Below are 22103 nucleotides of genomic sequence, written 5' to 3'. Positions count from 1 at the left end.
GATAATCTTTAAGGTCCCTTCCAACCCAAACCATTCCATGATTATGCTGCTAACGCTCTGTCATCTCCCCTCCCTGCCAGGTACTGCTGAGAGAAACAAGGAGGTGGTTGATTTGAAGAGGTTCATAAAGACATTAACTAAAAAAACCCTCAAGCAGAATTATTTTGCAACCCCAACTTGGAAAACTCTGTTAGCTCTGCTTAAACACCTGAAATACCACAGAGGAAAATCATCACAGCTGACACTCCAATAACATTTCCATCATTGCTTTATTGATTACAGACCCCAGGGGAAAAAAAATAGTTTAATTTACATATATTTTTACTCCCCTTACACCACTCGCAGCAATGAGGCAACACAGTTCAATATTTCTGCGCAGAAACTTGGTTTTGTCATTTGCATTTTTGTGCTGCAAAGGCTTCTTGGAGATTAAGCACCAAGATGTGGTGGGAATATGGAGAACAAGCTGTGGTGGGGACATCAGTAAAGGTGTGCGGGGAAAAGAGGGAGCGCTTCTATCTGAACAGGAGGCATCCCACCCCTGGGATAAAAGTCCCTGCACTCTGCAGGTGGTCAGAGCAGTTCCTGTGGATCACTGTCAGCATCCAGGTTTTGAAGCAGAGCAATCAACTCTCTTAAACTAAAGATTTCACTGATCCCATGGGATCAGGCTGCACCTCTGCCTGAGTTCCCACTCCAGTCCTGGCTTGCCAGAGGGGAGCAGCAGGTCTGGTGTTGCTCTTTCCAAAGAGGAGGGGTGGCAAACAGGCCAGGAGCAAGATTTGGAGACAGAGCCTTGTATTCATAGCTGTGATTTATGTGTCCAGGCTGGTGACAGCAGCTCTGCCAGGCACAGAGTGCAGCTGTGCCATCCAGCTGTGTTCCCGTTGGGATAAGGCAAGAAGACTGTTTCCACTGGGGGATCCCCCTCTCCACTCCCAAGGGAGAGAGATGGTGAGTAGGGGAGGGAAACAGGCTGAGCTGCAAGAGGCAAAGGAATTTTAAGGCTGGAGAGTGGCTCCTGGCTTCATCCCTGCAGCAGATTCCTGGCCACAATCATCCTCATGACCTCGTTGGTACCTGCAGCAGGACAGGGTTGCAAAGGCAAGACAGTTAAGAGATGATCCAACATTTCACCCCCCAAAAAGGCAAAGGGAATTGTTCCCTGATCTGCAGTTTACAGCACAGAAAAGTTCTTCCCACCAGCTGAGGTGGCATTTAGGAGATGTTGGGCCAAAACACAGCTGACAAGTGCCAGCACATTGCTTGGAAAAGGCTTCAGATGGTGGTGCTGCCTTTTATTTGGGCATTGGAAGGGTGTAGGCACCAGGCACCGAGCAGAACTGGATTTACACCAACATCTGAGCTCTCTGCATTACCATTTACAACACACACAAAGGCTGCAAGCCCACTCAGTATTGGAAAGAGGATGTCCCTTATCAGATAAGGATGTCCCTTATCACCTGGTTGTAGGTGAAAGGATTTCAAAGGAGGGAAAACAAAATGTTTAGGAGACCAAATCGAGATTAGGAAAGGCCAGACACTGTCAGAGACGTGATGTCAAAGAGTGCAGACAGACCAGAATCGCAGGAAAGGAATTGTTAGGGAGAACCATCACGTGACAAGGATGGAACTGGACAGAGGCACTGCTAACATGACAACTAAATATCTTCCTCTGCTGTAAGGCTCTTAAAATAGACAGTAACTGCTCCAACACACCCCGAGCTCCCAGCCAAGGAACTCACACACAGGACACCCAGGGGCACCTCATGCTCAGAGCAAACCAGGACTCTGCAACCCAAGAATCACAGAGTCATGTGGGCAGGTGGGGGCCTCCAGAGTGGGTTTTCTCTCCTGACTCCTCTGCCAAGTCACTGGCAGTAAGAGTGTCTCTTACCTTCCAGGATCTGGTGGACTCTGATGTCTCGCACAAACTGCTGCACTGCATAATCCTTCAAGTAGCCGTAGCCCCCGTGCATCTGCAGAGCCTGGTTACAGATCTGAGAGGAGAATATCGCTGCTGAGGTGACTTCTGGAGGACACAGCAGTGGCAGAAGCCCGGTAAGACCCCCAGGAACCTGGGCTCATTGTTTTTCCCCCGGTCACCCAATCTCATCTCTTGAACCCGTGCTGTGACACCAAAGCTCTGCTCTCAGTCCCCATCAGTGCTGCTCTCTTGCTGTATCCCGTTACCCAAGTGCTGCTTCACATCAAGGGTGCGTTTATGCGACCGGGATTGCACGGAAACAGGCGGAGATGGGGATGGGAATACCCAGGAATGGGTATTTTTAGGGAATAAGGCGATTTTTCTGGGCTGCGTGTCTGAGGTTTGGCGGATGCAAACCCGAACCGCCCGATCGCCACCTGGCGGTCACTCAGGAGAAGGGAGGGCGCTGGTTTCCATGGAAACACAACTCCGTGTGTCCCATCTGTCAATTTGGGATATAAAGCATAATAATGGCAAAAATACACAGTGCTGAGAAAGCACAGTAGCTTCGAAATTATACTGATTTAGGAAGCGTCACAGGGCAGGTTTCCTTTTCTCTCCCTTCTTGCTTTCTCTTTTCAGGGGACATTTTGATAAGGTGTGAGAATAATAAGGTGTTTTTCAAAGTGATCAGGTATCTTTCAGTGGTCCTAGGAAAGACCACTCGCTACCTAGGAACGATCACCACGCAACATGGAAATTATGCTTTGAAAACACAAATGCTCTTCTCCCTGCAGAATGGTTTGGGGTGGAAGGTTCCTGGAACTCATCTTGTTCCAGACCCCTGCCATAGGCAGGGACACCTTCCACTAGCCCAGGTTGCTCCAAGCCCCGTCCAACCTGGCCTTGGACACTTTCAGGGATGGAGCGGCCACAGCTTCTCTGGGCAACCTGTGCCAGGGCCTCCCCACCCTCACAGTCAAGAATGTCTTCCTAAAATCTGATCTAAACCTCCTCTTTCAGTGTGAAGCCATTCCCCCTTGTCACTACCTGCTCTTGTAAATATTCCCCCTCCAGCTTTCTTGTAGGCTCCCTCAGGTCCTGGAAGGCTGCAATTACATCACCCAAAGCCTTATTTTTTTCCAGGCTGAACAAATCCAATTCTTTCAGCCTTTCCTTCCAGGAGAGGTGCTCCATCCCTCTCATCACCTGGGTGGCCTCCCCTGCACTGGCTCCAACAGGTCCATGTCCTTCTATCTAAATGAGGCTCAGTGAACACACTCGGGTCTGGTTTGGCTATGGCATCAAACTTCCTCCTGCCACCCTGGGCACCAAGGGGGGTTCTCAGAAGTGCTGACAGCGAGCAGTGTTTGAGTGACCTACCAGGAAGCACTCGTCGGTGGTGAAGAGCTTGGCCATGGAGCAGAGCACGGCCGCGTCCTCCCGCCCGTCCTGCAGGGCCCGCGCCGCGTGACGGACCATCAGCCGCGCCGCCACCAGCCTCGTGGCCATCTCTGCCAGCCCAAACTGCAGGTACTGCCACAGGGAGCACGGGGTCAGCACCCCCAGGGGGGCCTGAACCACAGCCCCACTGCCCTCAGGCAGCGCCCGGCCCCGACCGCGCTTCCTTACGCAGGGAAAGGGCGTTCCTGACTTCTCCAGGGAAAACCCCGAGAAGGGAGTGATGGCACCTCTGGCTGCCTGTTCACAGGAGCAGGAAGAGCACAGGGGTGCAGAGCTGATGGAAGGGTTACCTGATTGTTTGCCAGGGGTTCCCCGAACTGTTTGCGGACGGTGAGGTGTTCCTGAGCCAGGAGAATGGAGGCATGAGCAGCTCCCAACGAGCACGAGGCTGGTGGGAGAGGCCAAGGGCACAGGGTGAATATGGAGCTAATTCAGATGAACATCAAGGTGATCCTGCCCTCCACCCCCTGCCCTTCTCACCGATGTTTATCCTGCCTCCATTCAGCCCCTGCATGGCGATGCTGAAGCCCTGCCCCTCAGCCCCCAGACGGTTGCCAATAGGAACAGCACAGTCCTCGAAGATCACAGCCCGAGTTGGCTGGGAATTCCAGCCTACCTGGGAAAAAACAGAGCACCTTCCAGCTGCCTGAAGAGCAGCACACCTCCAGCTCCTGCAGAGAGCCCCCCAGCCTGCACCCAACCCCTCGGTCTCGTTGCCAAGCTGCCTCTGAGTGCTTTGTCCTCAGCGTGGAAACTGGAATGTACTTGAGAAAATGCACAGATCCAATGAACCTTCATGTTCCTGAAACTAAAATCCTTCACTTGCCAAAAGGATGGGTATTTGGCAAACTTCATCAAAGCTGGACTTGGCTTGGTAAAGCCATGCCAGGCTGGGACTCTAGTCCTGTCCAAGAAGAGAACCCAAATGCTTTGCACAGACAAGCTCATCAGGACAAGGGGACACGGCCTCAAGCTGTGCCAGTGGAGGTTCAGGTTGGACATGACGAAGAATTTCTTCACTGAAAGGGTTGTCAGGCATTGGAAAAGGCTGCCCAGGGAGGTTTGGAGTCTCCACCCCTGGAGGTGTTCAAGGAATCACTGGACATGGCACTCAGTGCTCTCGGCTGGAGGACAAGGTGAGGATCGGACTCAGTGATCTTGGAGGCCTCTTCCAACCTAAATTCTGTGATTCTGTGATCTCTGTCCTGCACTTCCCTCAAGCACTCAGGAGGTACAAGCCAAGCCTCTTACCTTCCTCTCCTTCTTGCCAAAGCTGAGGCCTGGAGTGCCCTTCTCCACCACCAGGCAGGAGATGCCCTTGGGGCCTGGGCCTCCTGTTCGACACATGACCACGTACACATCAGTGTCCCCTCCCCCGCTGATGAAGGCCTGCAGAAGGGCACAAAGACAGAAGTGTGGCTTTCCTGTGCCAGCCCTGAGCCCACAGCAGCAGCTGGGATACAAAGGCAGAGGGGCAAAGACCCCATGGCCAGGAGGAATTTAGGGACTCTGGTGAAAGCCCTGCAGAGCACGTCCCGCCTTGGGAGAATGCACAGAGAAGAGGAGACAGCAGGGGATGGAAAGGACAGTGAGATCAGGCCCCAGTGTGCAGGCAGCTTTAGGAGGAGCAAAGAGGTACCTTGGAGCCATTCAGGACGTAGGTGTCCCCTTTCCTCTGAGCTGAGGTCAGCAGGGAAGCTGCATCACTTCCACTCCCTGTTGGAGGGGTAGGGAAGCAGCCAGTGAAGCAGAGGGTGCAGAGCCTACAAATTCTCCTCAGGAGACACCTGAGTTTCCCCACCTGCCCCTCCCCAGCTTCCCCAAACGAACACGAAAAGAAACTTTTCACCTCCAGCTCCATTCAGTGTTCCTGTCCAGTTAAGCTGTGTTAGGAGCATGGGAAGGGAGGTGGTTTCCTGGTTGAGGCTGCTCACCTGGCTCAGTCAGGCAGTAAGAGGCAAACTTTTCCATGCTACAGAGGGCTGGGCAGAACCTGCGGCGCTGCTCGTCGCTGCCAAAGGTGTCGATCATCCAAACACACATGCTGGAGTGGGAGGGAAGGGGCAGCTTTACAGGGTGTGAGCACAGCCCTGGGAGGAAGGCAGGTCACACAAGAACATCCCTGGCTGAACAGAGCAAAGCTCCACAGGGCTCAGCCACAAGTCCTGAGGCCTGAAAGTGTATTGCTCCAACTCAAAACAGGACAAAATGAGGTGTCCTGGAAGGCAGGAGATCACCTGCCATTCACCACAGACTCACTGCCCTGGGGGACAGCACTACCAGCCTCAGTGCTCCCCTCCGTGCTCAGCCCTACTCTGTCTTAGAAAACTGCACCTGGAAGGAGGAGGCATCACCATTCCAGCTTCCAGTGCCAAGTGAGGCTGTCCCTGGACGTGTCTGTACAAGCAGGACAGGGCCCTGATATCAGTCCAGCCTCTGGACTCTGTCACAGTATGGCCAGTGCACAAAGGCTTTTTCCAGGCAGGTTACTATCTATAGACAGCTGAAGTGGGAGAGCAGGGAACAAAATCCAGAACTTAATCCCAACTTGCATGCCACAAAGCTAAAATTACTTCTTGGTGGCATCCCAGCTCTTGTAGCCCATTTGTTTACTGCCATCCAGGGATCCGCCCAGGGACGTGCCTACTCGGGGTCACGATTTAAATATTTAAATGAGCAGCACCCAGGAAGCTGTTCCAGCTGGATTTAGAGCCCACAGAGCAGCTGGGTTTTCTATCCACCCCCCCTGCAGACACACTCACTTGTGGATGCTCATGTAAGCAGTGGTGCTGGTACATCCTGTTGATAAAGCTTCAAAGATTATGGAGGTGTCGAGTCGTGACAATCCAGAGCCACCGACATCTGGTTTCACGTAGATCCCTCCAAATCCCAGCTGGGCTGCCTTCCGCATGGTTTCCACCGGGAATATTTCCTGTTGGGGCAGGCAGAGATTTCCCAAGTGAATATTCATCATCAATTCAATCTTCTGGTACACCTGGGCTACCAAGTGTAGTCCCACATTCCTTGCAGAGTTTAGGTCGACCGAGTGGGTTAAAGAAGAGGTGGCTCCCTACGCAGACATATTCCATCCTCAGGAGTAAATCCAGGTTTCAGGTGATGGAACAGCCTGGTTAGGAAAGCTCTGAAGTATTTCTGCTGACTTCCCACCCCAGCTGCAGCAGAAGCTTCAATGAAAATCTCTACAGATGGCACAATAGCACCGAGGAGGTATTGCAGGAACCCCTTGGTGAGACCCAAGGAACACAGCATGCTAAAGGAGGGAAAAGTGAGCGGCCCAACTCCTCCAAGGCTGTCATACCTTCTCATCCCACTCAGCCATGTAAGGAGCCATCTCCTTGGCAGCAAAATCAAGGGCAACTTTTTGGAATTCCTTCTGATCCTCAGTCAGTCCGACGGATGCTGGAAAAGCAGGAAGAGATTGGAATATGTGTCAGTTGTGAGAAAGCAGCAAAACCACCTCTTCTATACCTCAAAGTGCCCCATAACTCATACAAACAGCTCAGGGTCTCTGCTGCAGAGACCATTTCTCTGTTCCTCAGGAATATCAGGGGGCTTTGGGAGGGGCTTTCTTAGGACAAAACAAACACTATCCCAGGTTGCTCCAAGCCCCATCCAGCCTGGCCTTGAACACTTCCAGGGACGAGGCAGCCACAGCTTCTCTGGGCAACCCGTGCCAGCTGGAATTCCACCAGAAGAATTTCTTCCTAACATGTGACCTAAATCACTCCCCTTTCAGTTTAAATCCATTCTCCCTTGTCCTATGAGTCTGCCCAGGCAAAAAAAAAAAAAAAAAACCAAAAACAAAACAACAAAAACCAACAAACAAAACACTTTCCTTGTTTTTTACAACCCCTCTTTTCTGAGATACTTTGATTTCACTGTCAAACCTGGAAAACTGTGATGGTATAACAAAAGTAAGGGAGGTACAGGGAGGTGGGAGGACCTTTCCTTGTGGGTCGTGCCCCACTGCTGGGCACGGTCTAACAAAGGTAAGGGGGGAAGAGGGATGGGGAAAAATGTTTACTTGTGGGTTCTGGCCCATTGCCGGGTCTAAAAACGATAAGGGAGGTACAGGGAGGGTGAAGGACCTTTCCTTGCGGGCACTGCCCCACTGCGGGGCGTCCGAGCCCGCATCGCCCCGGGCGGGCGCAGGGACACAGGGAGCAGGGACACAGGGAGCAGGGACACAGGGAGAATGGACACAGGGAGCAGGGACACAGGGAGCAGGGACACAGGGAGAATGGACACAGGGAGCAGGGACACAGGGAGCAGGGACACACCCCTCCAGGTGGGCACAGCTCTTGGACCCCCCGATCCCTCTCCATCTCCCCCCAGACCACCTCCCCCCGGGCCGCGGGGGGGATAAGGGGGGGGATATCCCCGCTCGGGGGCCGGGCAGGCGGAGCCGGGGCCGGGATCGGGGGCATCCCCGGATCCTTACGGTCGATGCAGGACGCGATCCCCCGCCGCCCCAGCGCCAGCCGCACCGCCAGCCGCGGGGCCGCTCGCCACGCCATGGCCATGGCCGGGGCCGTCCCCGTTCCCGGAGCCCGGCGGGGCAGGCTGGGAGCTGTAGTCCTGCCCTCGGCACCGCCCGCCCGAGCGCGGAGGGAGCCGGGGGAGCCGGCCCTGCCCCGCCGTTTGCATAGCGGGCACCGCTTCCTCCCGCACCCCGAGCATCCTCATCCCGCACCGGCACGGGGGGCGGCGGCGCGGCCGGTGAGAGGGAGCTCGGGGGGCGGGAGGGAGGGAGGAAGGGATGGGAGGGGGGTGAAAGCTTGGCGCGGGAAGTGGAAAAGTTGATGCCAGGCGGCCTGGCAGGAGGAAGCCAGCCCAGAGCCCAGGAACTCCTGCTAGGAGACGGGGGCAGGGGATGGGACCGCCCGGCCGGGCGCTTTGCGCGGAATTGTGCGGGTCGGGAGGCACCTCTGGGGATGATCCGGCCCAACAACCCCTGCCACGGCAGGGTCACCTGGGGCAGGTGACGCGGGAACGCTTCCAGGTGGGGTTTAACGTTAATTCCCGCAGGGACCCGAGCGGGCGATGCCCAGCGAGCAACAGGCTGAGCCGGAGCCCCACCGGGTGCGGGGCTGGGCTGCGCGGGGAAGCGCTTCTCCCTTTTCCAGAAGCACAGCCCCTCTGCTCAGCCCACGCAGCTCCGGGACTGTTCTCCAGCGGCTCTGGAGCAGGAATCCAGCCCTGCTGCTGGTGTCCATCAGCCCAGGGTGCGGTCCCCAGCCCCTGCCAGCATTCACACTGATAGAGGAAGTGGCTGAGCTCAGGGAAAGATTTATTCGCTCTCCGCTCTGTCTCAGCCAGCTTTACTTTCCCCAGCTCGCCTGAATAAGCGGTAATTCCTCCTCCTTCTCTCGTTCATCAGGTGAAGATAATTCAAAGAGACCAGAGATGCCTTGGCCGAGCAGAAAGAGAGACAAGGGAGCAGTAGCAGGTCTGTGCTTGACATCCTGACTGATTTAGCATCTCTCATTTGAGGTTCCAGGCTGTAGTGAAACTACAGGCAGCCGAATTAACCGTCTGCCTTTCAGAGCCACATGTTTTACAGACAGCATTTCCTGTGTAGAATGGGCTGAGCACCCAGGCAAGACTGAGACAAGTCTGCTGGGTGTGTGATAAGGACAATGATGTATATTCTGGTTAGTAATATGTAATTCATGCCCATTTATGAAGAGCTGTCAGGTCCTACACGTTAGAGATGGTCAGTCAGAGTATGTGTAGTGCCAGGAAGCTGATGGGAAAAGAAAAAAGCAAAAAACCTTGCACTGGAGGCACCATTATATGGTGTTAAAGATGAAAAAATTGCACAGTTGGCTCATCCATGCCACTGGATCACCTGCTTGATCCACTTTAACAAATAACCACCTTCTTACCCTTTAATCACTTCTTGATAATTGGTTTTCTTTTTTCTGGGTCCTGAAGAAACAAAGGATATGAATCCCTTCTGAACAGGGAGCTCAGTGGAGGCTTAAGATAAGGTTTCCAGCTACAGGAATAGAAATAGCTTACTTTTCTGCTGAATGTTCCTGTTACTCACCAGATTCACCTAAATCAACTTTGTTGCCTGCAGCTGATTTCTCAGCAATTAATTTTAAAAATTTCAACTACACTTCATGTGGGCAACATGGTCTATCCTGTTTGGGTTTTTTTAATGACTGTGACTTTTAAATTCCATTTGTGCATGCTGCACACACACACAAAAATATACTTATTTCAGATGCAAATTAGAAATACTCAGAATCACTGGTGCATAATGCTGCCACCTTACCCTTAACACCTGGGGTGCACCAAACCTCTGCTGCAGTCAGGTGAAACCAGCTTAAACAACTAAAAATATTTAAGCACCAGTCATTTTCAGAAACAAAATGTGTTTTACCTGAATGTTTTTCCTCTTTCTTTTAAGATAAAAAAGAGCCTGATGCCAAAATTGCCAAAACCGAGGAGGAGACTTCGGATAAGGAGGAGGAAGAGAAGTCTGCAAAACCTCCAGCTGGGAGCTCCAAGTCAGGATGGAAGAACTGGAAGAAGACAAAAGAATCTGAGTCTGGTGGGGAGGAAAGCAAGATCACATATTGTCACTGGCTGCTGAAATCAGAACCGGAGAGCAGGCTGGAGAAGGGGGTGGATGTGAAAGTAAGCACTGACACCCATCTTCACTCAGCAGGGACAGCAGCAGTGTCACTCCTGCCCAGAGCATCGGTGACCAAAGGGACAGGACCAGACAACTCAGATTGTTTTTCTTCTCTAAACCCATTTGTCCTCCTGGAAATAGAAAGACGTTAACGTTGTGTTTTTTCCAGGGTGACAACCTTGGGGTTTCATACGTGTAATAAAAGAGAAAATCAGGTCCTCAGGATGCTGATCACAGGGGCAGCATCTATTTCAGGCTCTGCCTTTACACCACTGCAGTGTTCCTCCTTTGCAAAGGCTTTTCTTCAGCCCCTGTGGGAAGAAAAAATTGTGTCAAGTTCATATTATAATAGAAGGAGCTACTAGCAGCAAATGTTTAGGCTCAGTGTAGACAGTGACCCAGTAAGGATCAGATGCCTCCTGAATTAACCTGATTTTCATTCCATTTGGCAGTTCAGCGTTGATGACTTGAAAGCTCAGCCCAATCAGACAACCTGCTGGGATGGAGTGAGAAACTACCAGGTAAGAAGCACATGGAGTCACTGGAATAGCACCAGGGAAAAGGTGGCTCCCCTCACAGATAACTGGTTCCCTTTTCTGAAGCATTTCCTTTTGAGGCATGTTTATACAGGTGCATTTTGGCACTCCTTAGTTGCTTCTAGGTCAGGGGTAGATTCAGGCTGGGGAATATTCTGTCAATATTGACACCTTTTAGCAAGTCTGTACTTGCCCAAACATGCCCTGTCAGTGTAGAGCTTTCTCTTCCAAAGGAGTTCCATGTGGTTCCCCTACCAGATATGATCCCTGTACTAAATATGCTTCCCCCTATACATGATCTGCTCTGCTGCCTGTTTGCTAACAGCAAGTTAAGTCTTTGGAACAAGGGTGGCTGAGCTATTGAATTCCCACACACTTTCTAACCAACAGGATCTTGCTCTTCAGCCTTGTTTTTCCTTAATTTAATTCCAACACAAAAACATCTCTATGACAACTGTAGGAAAATCTGAGTAGCTCTGAAGCACATCTACCTCTCTTGCTGTTAGTTCCTGTTCCTGGCTGCTTGCAGTGAAGCCCTGAGAGCTTGATAGGAAGAGGTGAAAGTCTCTTGTTTACCCCTGACAGGCAAGGAATTTCCTGAGAGCCATGAAAATTGGGCAGCAGGCTTTCTTCTACCACAGTAACTGTAAAGAGCCTGGCATCGTGGCCATTGTCAAGGTGAGTGTGTCTGTGTTCTGCCTTTTGGGGGGAGTAGTGATGGATGGGTTATCCAACAGCTTGTGCCTCAGCATCAAAGGAGTGCAGGAGTTGTCCAGTCTGAGCAGGGAATGAGCCCTGGGCACCTCAGCTCAGCAGGGCTGACTCAGGCATCTGTCCCCAGAGAGATGGAACCACAGTGCTGTTTTCCTGCTGACATTTCAGGGCACTCCCAGACAAGCCAAGTGTTGCTCCACACTCTGATTCAAATCTGACTCACTAAATTCAGCTGAGCCCACAAGGCATTAGTACAAAACCCAGGGCACAGAAAAGCTTTTTCTCTAAGAGCAGAACTCACCACAAGGACTATCATCATCTTGCAGCAGTTTTCCTCTGCTGCATGTTTTCCTGCCACACTGATCTCCAGAAGGTGATGCTTCACTGACAGCTGGAGTGTTCTGCAGTGCTTCGAGCCAAGAAATGTGAAGGAAACATATCTCACCATTAGAGTGGAGTCCAGGGAAAGCAAGGCTGATTTTTGCACTTGGATAATACCCTTTATCTAGTCACAGCTTTTTTCAAAGGGCATTTCATACTTTTTTGCTGACAGTTATTTTAAATTCGTGGGAACTGGTCTCACATTCTTCTCCCCTTTCTGCTCCAGATTGTAAAGGAGGCCTACCCTGATCACACACAGTTTGATCAGAAGGATCCCCACTATGATTCCACCAGCAGAAAGGAGAACCCCAAATGGTCCATGGTAATGTACTGCACTAAATACAGCTGTTCCAAGCTTTGTGTGCAAACTGAGTGAAGGGAGGAGCCTCTTTGCATCATACTGCAAACCTTAATCTTCTGTCTTGGCCTAGCTGCCAGATTTTTCTCTCTCAAGAGAAAATCAATCTCATTGTATCTACCTTTTCCCCTATCCCTACCAGAAGCCTGTCAAAATGTACCTCCCTAAATTTTCAAATCTTATGTGGGTGCAGAGCTGGCCTCCCTGCATGGCAGAACTCTGGGTTAGGAAAACGAACATCCTTAAATACCAACCTCAGTCCACAGCAAACAAAGCTGTACTTTTGAGGCATGTTAAATTGTAGGGAAGGGACTGATCACAGGCTGTGACAACATGAATGCACACCGCTGATTCATGTGAGCAGATCACCTGCCAGCAGCACCTGGAAGTTCTTTTAGCCTGGGGCAAGGAAGAGCTTCCAGGCTGTGATAAGGTGGTGCACATCAGTCATTTGCTTCAGTTTTACATCTTTATCCCCTCCAAAGATGCTATACCCCTCCCCGACCCTGCTCCTTTGCTGCCCACCCCTGCGCAGGTGGACGTCCAGTTTGTGCGGATGACGAAGAGATTCATCCCCCTCTCGGAGATCAAGGCTCACCACCTGGCACACAAAGCAGATGGGGGGCCCCTGAAGGACATGATGCTCTTCACTAGACAACGTCTTTCCATCCAACCACTGACACAAGGTGAGAACCCCTTCAGACTTCTGATGCCATTCCCTCCAGGAGAGACAGAACCTGCAAGTTCCACTCACGGCTTTTTCTGTCTTTTTAACGCAGAGCAATTTGATTTTGTCTTGAGCCTGGAAGAGGAAAAGCCACATTAAGGAGCTGAGAGCAGCCCAGCTTCCCCCCAGCCTGCTGATGCTCCTCCTCAACCAGCACAGTTCTCAAGTTCACCTGCTCAGTCGCAGCCCCACGAACACGCCCGCACACGATTCTCAGCCACACGTCCCTTACGCTGACACACTGTTATTTTTTGCTTATTTTTAAATAAATAAAGCCTTTTGGAATCAACTGCAGCTACTCAGTTTTTAATAGGGGAAAAATCTGCTATTTATCTCTTGAAGGACCGAACAGGTACATCCTCTTTGAGGTGTTTAGTTCCAGATCTTTCAGTTTGAAACCATTCCCCCTCGTCCTGCCACCGCATGATCTTGTAAGTAGTCTCTCTAGAGATGTATATACAAAGCAGATCAGAGTTAATTTCCTGCAGGTACAAATTTCCCCATGTTATTTTAGTTCTGACATCAGGGAAATAGAGGAAAATAAAGCCAACTTGCTCATTTTTAAGCATAGGTTCTCTACCAGCACAGCTGCTAAGCAGTGTCTCAAAAAAGACCAAGGATTTATAAAGGTAACAAAGGACAAACTCCTTGAGCATGTCTGGAGAGCTGCACTAAAGAAAAATCTCTTAATACCATGGAAAAAATCCCAACCCAACCCAGCCCCAATATAAAACATATCAGACAAACTCATGCACAGCGTTTGACAGCCAGGGCTGGCTCTTTTTAATCGGAGAGACAAAAAACCCAAGTTTTTAAAATACAGCCATTGAAAAGACAACGAATTAAGAAACATGTAAACACAGCAGAGGCTTAATTACAGGTTGCACTGCCTGGTTTAGTACTTGCCCACTCCCCTCTGCCTGGGAGAGAGGGAATGACCCAAGTACAGCACAGAACCACCAGCTCAGAGGGTGCTTGAGCAGCACCTGCCCCTTAACATGCTAATGAAACACTCCTCTATAGTACCTTGTCCTAGAGTGACCTTATGCTCCACCTTCTCTCTAAGGATGCTCAGCACATCTGCTCCACTCCAGACAAACAGAGGGCCTAGTGGGTAACAGGTTGAATGGTCCATAAGATTCAGTAAAAATGGGGATCATTTCTAAATTCTGGTTCCACAAGTAGGGACGGGGTGGGGAGAGAGGGGCACAAAGTAGGAGGAAAAAAAAACAACCCAAACAATGTATAGGCTTATGCACCTTTTGCAAGGGAACCCTCCAGGAGTGATGAGCAGATGTTGAACAGAGACCTTGTGTGACAGTGGTCTCACACCCAGCACTGATGCTGCTCAGCCAGGAAACACAACACTCCTGCAACGTGGAGATACTTTTCTCCACAGGGTTTCTCTAACACCACATGGCCTAAACCCCAGAGGGAATAAATCTAGGCAGGGTGGGAGCTGAGGGACAGCTGGGAGGGGAGTTAGGATGCTGCTGTGCTCAGCTCAGCCATGGATAGATAGTCTGCTATCCCCAAAGGCTCCCAGTGCAGCATCACTTGTCCCTAAAGGACTGGGCATTGCTGCAGCACAGGCAGGTCCCCCCAGGGAGGGAGGGAGGAGTGTCCAAAGTGACATCCAGGTCCCTTTGCCGTGGGACAACCCCTTGCCCTGGCACAACAAGGTAGCTGTCCAAAGTGAGCTTTTGCTCCAGCCTTAGGAAGACACGCCTCTAGCCCACGGCACAGACTCCTCATGGAAAGAAAAGCAAGCCACAGTCTTCACTGGCACAGAGCAGAAACATGGTGTGACACAAGCATTCAGCAGAGATGAGATCATTAGTGTTGTCCTCTACAACAGAGACTGGCCAGCTCTACTAAAAACCACAACCTGACACGTGGTGAGTAAAAGATAACTTACTTTGGCAAGCAGAAACACACATTTATCACTGAAATACAGTAGCTGTCTTATTACATAAAAGAGCTCCCCTTCCCACCCTGGCCCCACTCCCTCCACCAGCACTGTTCCTCTAAACAAAGCACAAACTTCCATTTCCCAGCTGCAAGACAACTGTTCTACATTCAGCTGTAGGACAGAGGCAGAGGAACCTGATCCCAGAGCCAAAAGGAAGCTGGACACAACCCCAGCCAGCCCCAAACTCAGGAAAATCCAGACAAATCCCACTTGATAGAGTTCATATCCCAGCACTAAGTGCAGGCCTGCCTCTCCCTCTGGTAGGATGTCTGACCTCCTGCTTGCTTGAAGGGCAGCTCAGTAGGATGGATGTCCTCCAGATTTGGTCCATCAAGCCTACAAAGCCACCTCTGATTTTTAATGGAGGAGCGACTTCCTGTGGGAATGTTCTCATGAGTCTACTGAGCTGAAGGCTAAAAGCAGGTTGTTTTAGATAAGAAAAACCCTCATTCAGGTTCTCAGTTCACAGCATGCCCTCAGACCTCTCTGGTGACTGCAGGAATGTGCCTCTGGAATCAGAGAGCTCTGCCATCCTTCTTCCAGTTGCTGCTTGGCTTCATCGAGCAGCACACACAGGCTGTGAGCTTCTCAAAACAACTGCATCCACCCTCTGCCCTCACTAATCCTCGTCCCAGAGGCACGAGGGAGCAAACCAGACAACACACACGTGTCCTGTACTGCTGTCTGTCCGCACACAAAGCCTGCTCTGTCACAAGGACAGCGTAAGCTCACTCCTAAGACAGCTCCAGTTTCTGTCTCACATTCCAAAACTGTTCTCCAGACGTCTCAGGGCTGGTCTGCCCCTGCTCTGCAGCAACAACTGGGACCTGTACGAGTGCAGCAACCAGAGCCTGGATCTCAGGGGCACTCAGGCAGCTGCCAGGACAAGACTAGGAAGGCACTGCTCTTGGCCAGGAGCCTTTTGCCCCCACTTCTTGCCCACCCAGCAGCGCTGGGACCTTCCCTGCTCTGCCCTCCCTGTGCCACCTCCTCCTGCACCCACACACCTCACTCCCTCCTGCCAGCCACAGCTCCTGGTTGTGACACGGAGCAGGGACACAGCACAGCTGCTGCCCGTGGAAGTCAACCGCATTATCCAACTGCTTGTGGCAAAGAATCCGACACCAGCACGAAGAGGAAGAAGGGGAGGCAGCGAGGGGATAACACCACACAATTCCAAGCAGGCCACACCACAGCCCCTCCGAGTCCCTCCTCTCACATCCAGCTAATCACCGTGTCGTTCTCCCCTCGTCAAGATTTCAGAAAGGCAAGAAGAATATCCATCCCACGCAACCCCAAAGCAACCTCCACACCGCTGGGAAGAAGCGGCGGATTTGGCCTTCACTTGCTCTCTCCTTCCCCGCTGCCACAACGAAAGAGGAGACCGGGCAATCGGGGCAAAGAGGAGATCAGGCAGCTCCGCAGCCTCCAGACACTCAAAGCAGCCGATCCCAGAGGAATGTAGTTGATTGGGAAGCACTGAGGCACCACCAGCGCTCCAGCCTGCCTTGCCCTCCCGTCCCCCTTCCCACCCTGCGAGTCCTCCGAAGAAAGGAATTAAGTCAAAAACGGATATTTATTGTCATGAAGTCTCTGAAGGGTTCTCCTCCTCGGTGCTGCCGTCCCCGGGGGCTGCCCAGCACCTCCCTCTCCTCACTGCCGGCCGTTGTTCTCCGAGGGCTGGCTGGGAGTCTTGGCCTCGCCGTGCGAGGACGTGCCCTCGAACCGCTGGGACGCGATGGCCGCTTGGTGGGACATGCTCTTCCGCACGATGTCTCCTTTCCTCCACAGCACCACCTCCTGCAGGGGCACAGCCGAGGCTCATCAGGGCTCGTGGCGCCTTCTAGACCATCTTTGCACGCTCTAATTTGTGTAGTTCTTACAGACACTCAGTTCAGAACATGACTCTCCCACCATCCCAAATTCCCAGTAGGCCCTCATAGCAGTATCCCAATCAACAGCCCACAGGTCCGAGGAGAACACCTCTGCTTCTCACCTGCTGTTTGAAGTAGCGTCTCTCTTCCTCGTCGATCAGCACCAGATTGAGGTAATAACGCACAGAGAACTTCTTATTGATGTCCCTCATCGTTGGAGTCAGCTCATAGCCAGCCAGGAAGAGTCTGATGGGGATGGACTCCCCTGCAAAGTGCACAGAGCCATCAGCACACACGGGATGTGGATAGAAACCAGGAGAGCACCAGAAAAACAGGAACTCACAAGGCCACAAACTTTTGTCACCGTTTCCACAAGTGGGCTAACATGAGCTAGAAGACCTCAACTCCCTTCAAAACTCAGCATGCATGGTCCACAGCCAGATCCTGCCCTTGCTGACAGCTATTCCATCTCCACTTTAACAGCACAGGAACCTGAATCGCGACAGCTCTGCAGGAAAACACGAGTAAGGTGATAGTTTTCCCTGGCAGGTGACACTGCCGGGCAATGGAACCAGAAAACAAGCGGCACACAGCAGGAACACCACCTTTCTGCTCCGAGGTGCAGCAATGCCAGCTGGTGGCCCACACCAACACTGAATTTATATCTGGTTCTGCCACTGCTGCATCAAAAGAATCGCAGCTCATTGTGCCTCAGTTCCCCCTCATGGCACCAGAGAAGGAAGGGGATCGTATCAACCCCATGTGCCAACTGCCCTGAGCCCACCACTGGAACAAGATGCTACAGCCGAGCATGCAGAAGATACTTCAAGATATTCCCACCCCAGAAGCCTCCAGAAGAGGAGTTCTGAGGGTTCATGTGCCCGCTCACCTCTCACGGGAGCCCCGTCCATGATCTCGTACTTCGCTATCGTGTCGTTCTCGTGGTACACGTTGGGCCCCGTGCCCGTCGTTTCCCTCTTGATGATGTCGATCTCCATGTGTTTGATCTTGATTCGCACCAGCAGGAAGTAGATCTTCCCCACAATCACGTCTTTTAAGTGATACCTGCCACGGGAGGGAAGAAAGCACCAGGATCAAACCCTGTGCAGGGTTCCAGGGCTGGGGCTGAGGAGCAGGAAATTGCTCTTACCCACAGCCCCACTGGACATTGCAGATGGTGCATCAACCACTGCCACCACTTTCACCCTCGGGCTTCCAAACCTGTAGCAGATGTTTGCCCACGGCCACCAGCCGCTCTTGGGGCACTTACTTGGACTTGTTGTACTCGAACTCGATGTGCAGGCAATCCTCAATGCCCACCTCCATCTTGATGGAGGAGTTGAGCTCCGGGTAGGTGCTCAGGGTGTGCACAACGATGTCCATCTCCTTCACCACATCGTTCAGCCGGCGGCTCACAGTGGCACGGAGGAAATACCTGTGAGGGCAGACCCCTCGGATTAGGGAGGAGCAGGGAAGGACAAAGGGCTGACTGGGTCGTACTGGACTATCCAAGCAGCCTTACTGGTACCCTGGCTGGTGGAGCAGCCATGCTGGGGAAGACAGAAGGGAATTTTCAAATGGAAAAGCAGACTATTCTAAGACTCATCTCAGCTTCCATGCACTTGTGAGCCTGAGTTACCTAAGCCTTGTTTTGGGGGTCTGAGCTGCAGCAAAGGTTCCCTCACTCAGCATCTGTTTGCATACAGAGCACAATTAAAGTTGACAAGGCTGATTACAGCAAAAACGTCCTCATCGGAGACTAAACCAAACAATTTATTTTCATTTTTTGAATTATCAAATAAATTAGCAAGTATTTGATTGATTCAGAAGGGGCTGATTTCTCTTGTCACTCAAACGAGGCAAAACAAGCTCCATAAAGCCTGATTCATGCTTGTAAAATAAAGCCCTCAAAGGCAGCCTTTTACAACTCAGCCCCCAACAAATTCATTTGGAGTTCCATTGCAGGGATGTCTGGGAAGGGATTCTGCACTCCTGTTACCACCCCAGTGAACAGCAGCACTTGCACACTGCACAGAACCAGGAGTGGGGCCAGCAAGGGCAGCAAACTCACCGCAGCTTCACGTTCTGCCCCGTGTAGGACTCATAGGGTTTCTCCACGTGTGTGAACTCGAAGTCAAATGTCTGTGACTGAGTGAACTCCCCAGGGCGGGCCAGGTCCTTCACCAGAGACACGAACTCATGGTGGTTTCCTCGGTCATAGTAGAGTTCTGGGGAATACACAAGTCCAGGTTTAATCCCAGGTGACACAGGAGCTTTCACACAGCTACGAGCAACTCTCTTGTCCAGATCACTACGCTCTCCTTACCATTCACAGACCCTGACAGGGGAGCCTGGGGATGCAAGGCACTGCACTTGTTCCCTGCTCTCTCTCAGAGCCATGTGCAAGCCACAACTTTCCTCCCTCAGCCAAGAAGGAAAAGGTCCACACAGCCTCACCTGCTATTATGAATCAGGAGCTTGCCTTGGGGTGACATGAGGCACCTTTTATCGATATTAAATATGGTCAGACTGGCTGAGAAGAGGAGCTGAAGCTCAAGCAAACCCTTCCAATAATTTTCTACACTATATTCCAGGCCAAAGGCATTGCCACTGCGAGGAGAAACCACCACTGCTTCTCTGGAACAGCAGACAGTGACAGAGCAAAACAAAAGGACCAGGAGGCTTCCAACTGTTCCTGCTTATCCTTTATCTCAACAAAGAGTTTGAGTGGTCTTGATTCACACCAGGGAATAAACAGCGACTGCTGCTGCACGACTACCAAGTGTGTGGGGAGGCAGCTGAGTCAACTGCTCCACCAGCCCCAGGATAACACAGCAAGGGCCATGTGAGCAGGGGTGAGGGAAGAGCATTCACCTTTGGGAGCACTGCTCAAACCAGCTCAAGTAACCAGCACGGCCACATTGCCTCAGCTTTTCCCACAGCCTTCTTGCGTCAGCAGGAAACTACAGGTTTCCTCATTTAATGAAAGCAATCCTCCACACTTCCACCAAGTTTTCTCCCTGAAGTTCAAAGCACCAGGAGCTTAAAACTCTGCAATTTGCATTAGCACAGCTCGGTATTACACATCACCACCAACGAAACCTGCCCTTCCCAGCCCTGCGTGTGAGCTGGTGCCTACAGGACACCCACACAGTCCTTCTGCAAGGTGAAGCCTTTCTGGTTAGGTGAGGAAACAAAAAACTCAAGTCATCAGACAATCACACACACACAAGTTCAGTGTCAGCACTAAACTGTGCAGAGGAGGCTGCTCAGAGGAATCGGTGGTGTTCAGGAACTGCAGCTCTTCCCTCCTTGAGATGCACGATGAGGTTTCAGCGTGTAAGCGATGTCTTGTTTCTTGCAGCCCTTTGCTCACCTTATCTCTCTAATGGAAGTACTGGCACTGGAAGTCCCCTCACTTACACACAACAGCAAATGTCATCAAGCCCTTTGATGACAGGCAGGTGACATAAATAACCAGCCCTCTCTGCACTGAATCCCTGTGTCCACTGAGAGGAAAGTGCTCGCTGGCTTGACAGGGAGAAGCCACGTGCCACAGAAAAAGAGGAATCAGCCCATATCATCTTGCCACATGATGCAGAAAGCAAAGATCAAACTCAAAACAAGGGGAAGCAAATGTCAGTGTATAGTGAGCTCTCTGCTACCTCGGAAGGTCACAGTTTGGCATTCTGCAGCCATAAGCAGAGGAAGGATGGATGTAGCCCACACTTAGCAGGCATTATTAGCCTGTCAAATAGGTATAAGCTGTAATTTCAGGTTTTCAGAGCCATAATGTTTATTGAGAAAACAGACTGCCAGCATTTCGGTGGCATGTTCAGGGCACAGCAACCACAGGTGAAACAAGCTCCTGTCCGTGAAAACACGGACAGCTCCACTCAGATCGAAGGGTGGGTGTGGCAGCTGCCTCTCCTCCACGAAAGCAGGAAATATTCAACCTAAATTGGTTCCACGCACAGATAACCACAAGTTTTGAACAGCTTGAAGTCACCCAACTAACCATGCAAGGTTACCATTGCAAGTTAAAGATGGAGTCAGCCAAGCTGAGCCTGCAGGCCTCAGGAAAGGGGATCTACCCAGGGAAAAGGTGGTGTGGGGTCAAGGCTGGGAAGGTGCCATTGATGATTTGGGACACACGGAAAAACCCACCCATCACTGCCTTTGGCAGAGCCACTGCAATCCCTAACAGAGTCAGCAGGTACATGAGAGATGCAGACAGACAGCTCAGAGCAGTGAGCACAGCAGCTGGCCTTGGCAGGAGGTCCTGCCTCAGACCTGCAGCTGCACGGAACTGAATTTCACCCATTTCAGAGCCGAAATGGGTGACCGAGCAGAAGCAAGAAATTAGGACAAGGCAACAATGACCTGGAAAAGGACTGGAATGCCCTCCCTTCCGCCAGGGCTCAAGCCTGGAGAACAGGCCAGGCTGCCCAGCTGGGAGGGTGGAATAATGTCAGGCAGCCGTGGGAATGCTGCGTGTAGCCGAGCACCTCCTGGGAGCGAGAGTAACCTACTTGGCACCAGCGAGGATCCTGTACGTGGGGCACAGCGATGCTCCCTGGATCCTTGGGACCAGCGAGGATACTGGTGCCGTGGGGTGCAGCGATGCTCCCCAGACCCTTGGCACCACCAAGGATCCCTCAACCCCTGGCACCAGGGGGATCCCAGTTCCATGGGGTGCAGTGATGCTCCCTAGATCCAGCCCAAGGGGGATCCCAGTACCGTGGAGTGCAGTGAAACTCCCAGGGTTCCTGGGACCAGTGATACTCCCCAGACCCTTTGCACCAGTGGGATTCGGGTACCACGGGGATGCAGTGATGCTCCCTAGACCTTTTAGCACCAGCAAATATTGTGGTACTGTGGGCTGCAGCGATGCTGCCCAGACCCTTTCCACCGGCGAGGATCCCCGAACCCTTGGCACCAGGGGGATGGATCCCAGTGCTGCGGGGTGCAGTGACGCCCCCCCGAAGCCTTGGCACCGGCAAACACCCCGGGTACCGCGGGACACCGCGATGCTCCCCGGACCCACGGGGGGCACCAGCAAGGCACAGCCGGGCCCGCAGGCCGCCCCACTCACCGATCTGCCCGATGAACTCCACCTTGATGCCCTGATGCTCCAGCCGCTTGTTGGGGTTCTTCAGGGTGAGCACCACCCGCCCGGACACGGTCTCCCCGTCGTAGAAGAGGAAGTATTTCTCCTTCTTGCCTTCCTCCGTCTTGTGCTCCACCCGCCGCCGGCTCTCGGCGTCGCTCAGCACCAGCTCCAGCTCCGCGCTCTGCCCGAACCCGAAGAAGCTCATGGCCCCGGCGCGGGGGGCGGGCGCGGGCGGACCCCGCGGCCCCGCTGGCGGATCGGTGCCCCCTCGGGGGCCGCGGCGGGGACACCCGCGGGTGGGACGGCCGGGGGGGACACTCGCGGAGGGGCGGCCGGGGCGGCGCGGGGGGGGGGGGGGGGCCGCAATGCG

The 22103-nt window shown here is 52.4% G+C and overlaps 3 protein-coding genes across 5 annotated transcripts; 1 reads left to right on the top strand and 2 right to left on the bottom strand.

Moving 5' to 3' along the window:
• Positions 1-250: 250 nt before the first annotated feature.
• ACAD8 (acyl-CoA dehydrogenase family member 8) lies at positions 251-7964 on the bottom strand. The gene is made up of 11 exons (XM_027888072.1): positions 7854-7964; positions 6711-6811; positions 6154-6323; positions 5326-5435; positions 5031-5107; positions 4643-4780; positions 3872-4007; positions 3682-3779; positions 3311-3463; positions 1898-2000; positions 251-1080 (listed from the first exon to the last, which is right to left on the bottom strand). The coding sequence occupies exons 1-11, from the start codon at positions 7933-7935 to the stop codon at positions 1028-1030; spliced, it is 1221 nt and encodes a 406-aa protein (XP_027743873.1). The 5' UTR covers positions 7936-7964; the 3' UTR covers positions 251-1027.
• Positions 1957-13063, top strand: THYN1 (thymocyte nuclear protein 1). 3 transcript variants are annotated; one of them, XM_027888081.1, is made up of 8 exons: positions 1957-2061; positions 8793-8861; positions 9831-10060; positions 10511-10579; positions 11180-11272; positions 11916-12011; positions 12583-12733; positions 12827-13063. In XM_027888081.1, exons 2-8 carry the CDS (start codon positions 8819-8821, stop codon positions 12871-12873), a joined length of 729 nt encoding a protein of 242 aa, XP_027743882.1. In that variant the 5' UTR covers positions 1957-2061; positions 8793-8818; the 3' UTR covers positions 12874-13063. The 3 variants fall into 3 exon arrangements, with proteins under 3 accessions (XP_027743882.1, XP_027743880.1, XP_027743881.1); XM_027888079.1 differs by lacking the exon at positions 1957-2061 and adding an exon at positions 7913-8150; XM_027888080.1 differs by lacking the exon at positions 1957-2061 and adding an exon at positions 8019-8131.
• A 465-nt stretch (positions 13064-13528) lies between these two features.
• On the bottom strand, positions 13529-22060 carry VPS26B (VPS26, retromer complex component B). Its single transcript, XM_027888066.1, has 6 exons — positions 21716-22060; positions 18692-18848; positions 17891-18055; positions 17510-17685; positions 16743-16885; positions 13529-16546 (listed from the first exon to the last, which is right to left on the bottom strand). Exons 1-6 carry the CDS (start codon positions 21936-21938, stop codon positions 16400-16402), a joined length of 1011 nt encoding a protein of 336 aa, XP_027743867.1. The 5' UTR covers positions 21939-22060; the 3' UTR covers positions 13529-16399.
• Positions 22061-22103: the final 43 nt, after the last annotated feature.

Source organism: Empidonax traillii, unplaced genomic scaffold, assembly GCF_003031625.1.
Source record: "Empidonax traillii isolate 1590-97213 ecotype Southwest subspecies unplaced genomic scaffold, ASM303162v1 scaffold230:size732421, whole genome shotgun sequence".
Taxonomy (NCBI): domain Eukaryota; kingdom Metazoa; phylum Chordata; class Aves; order Passeriformes; family Tyrannidae; genus Empidonax; species Empidonax traillii.
The sequence above is the reverse complement of the archived record's forward strand: the minus strand, read 5'-3'. Positions and strand labels throughout refer to the sequence as shown.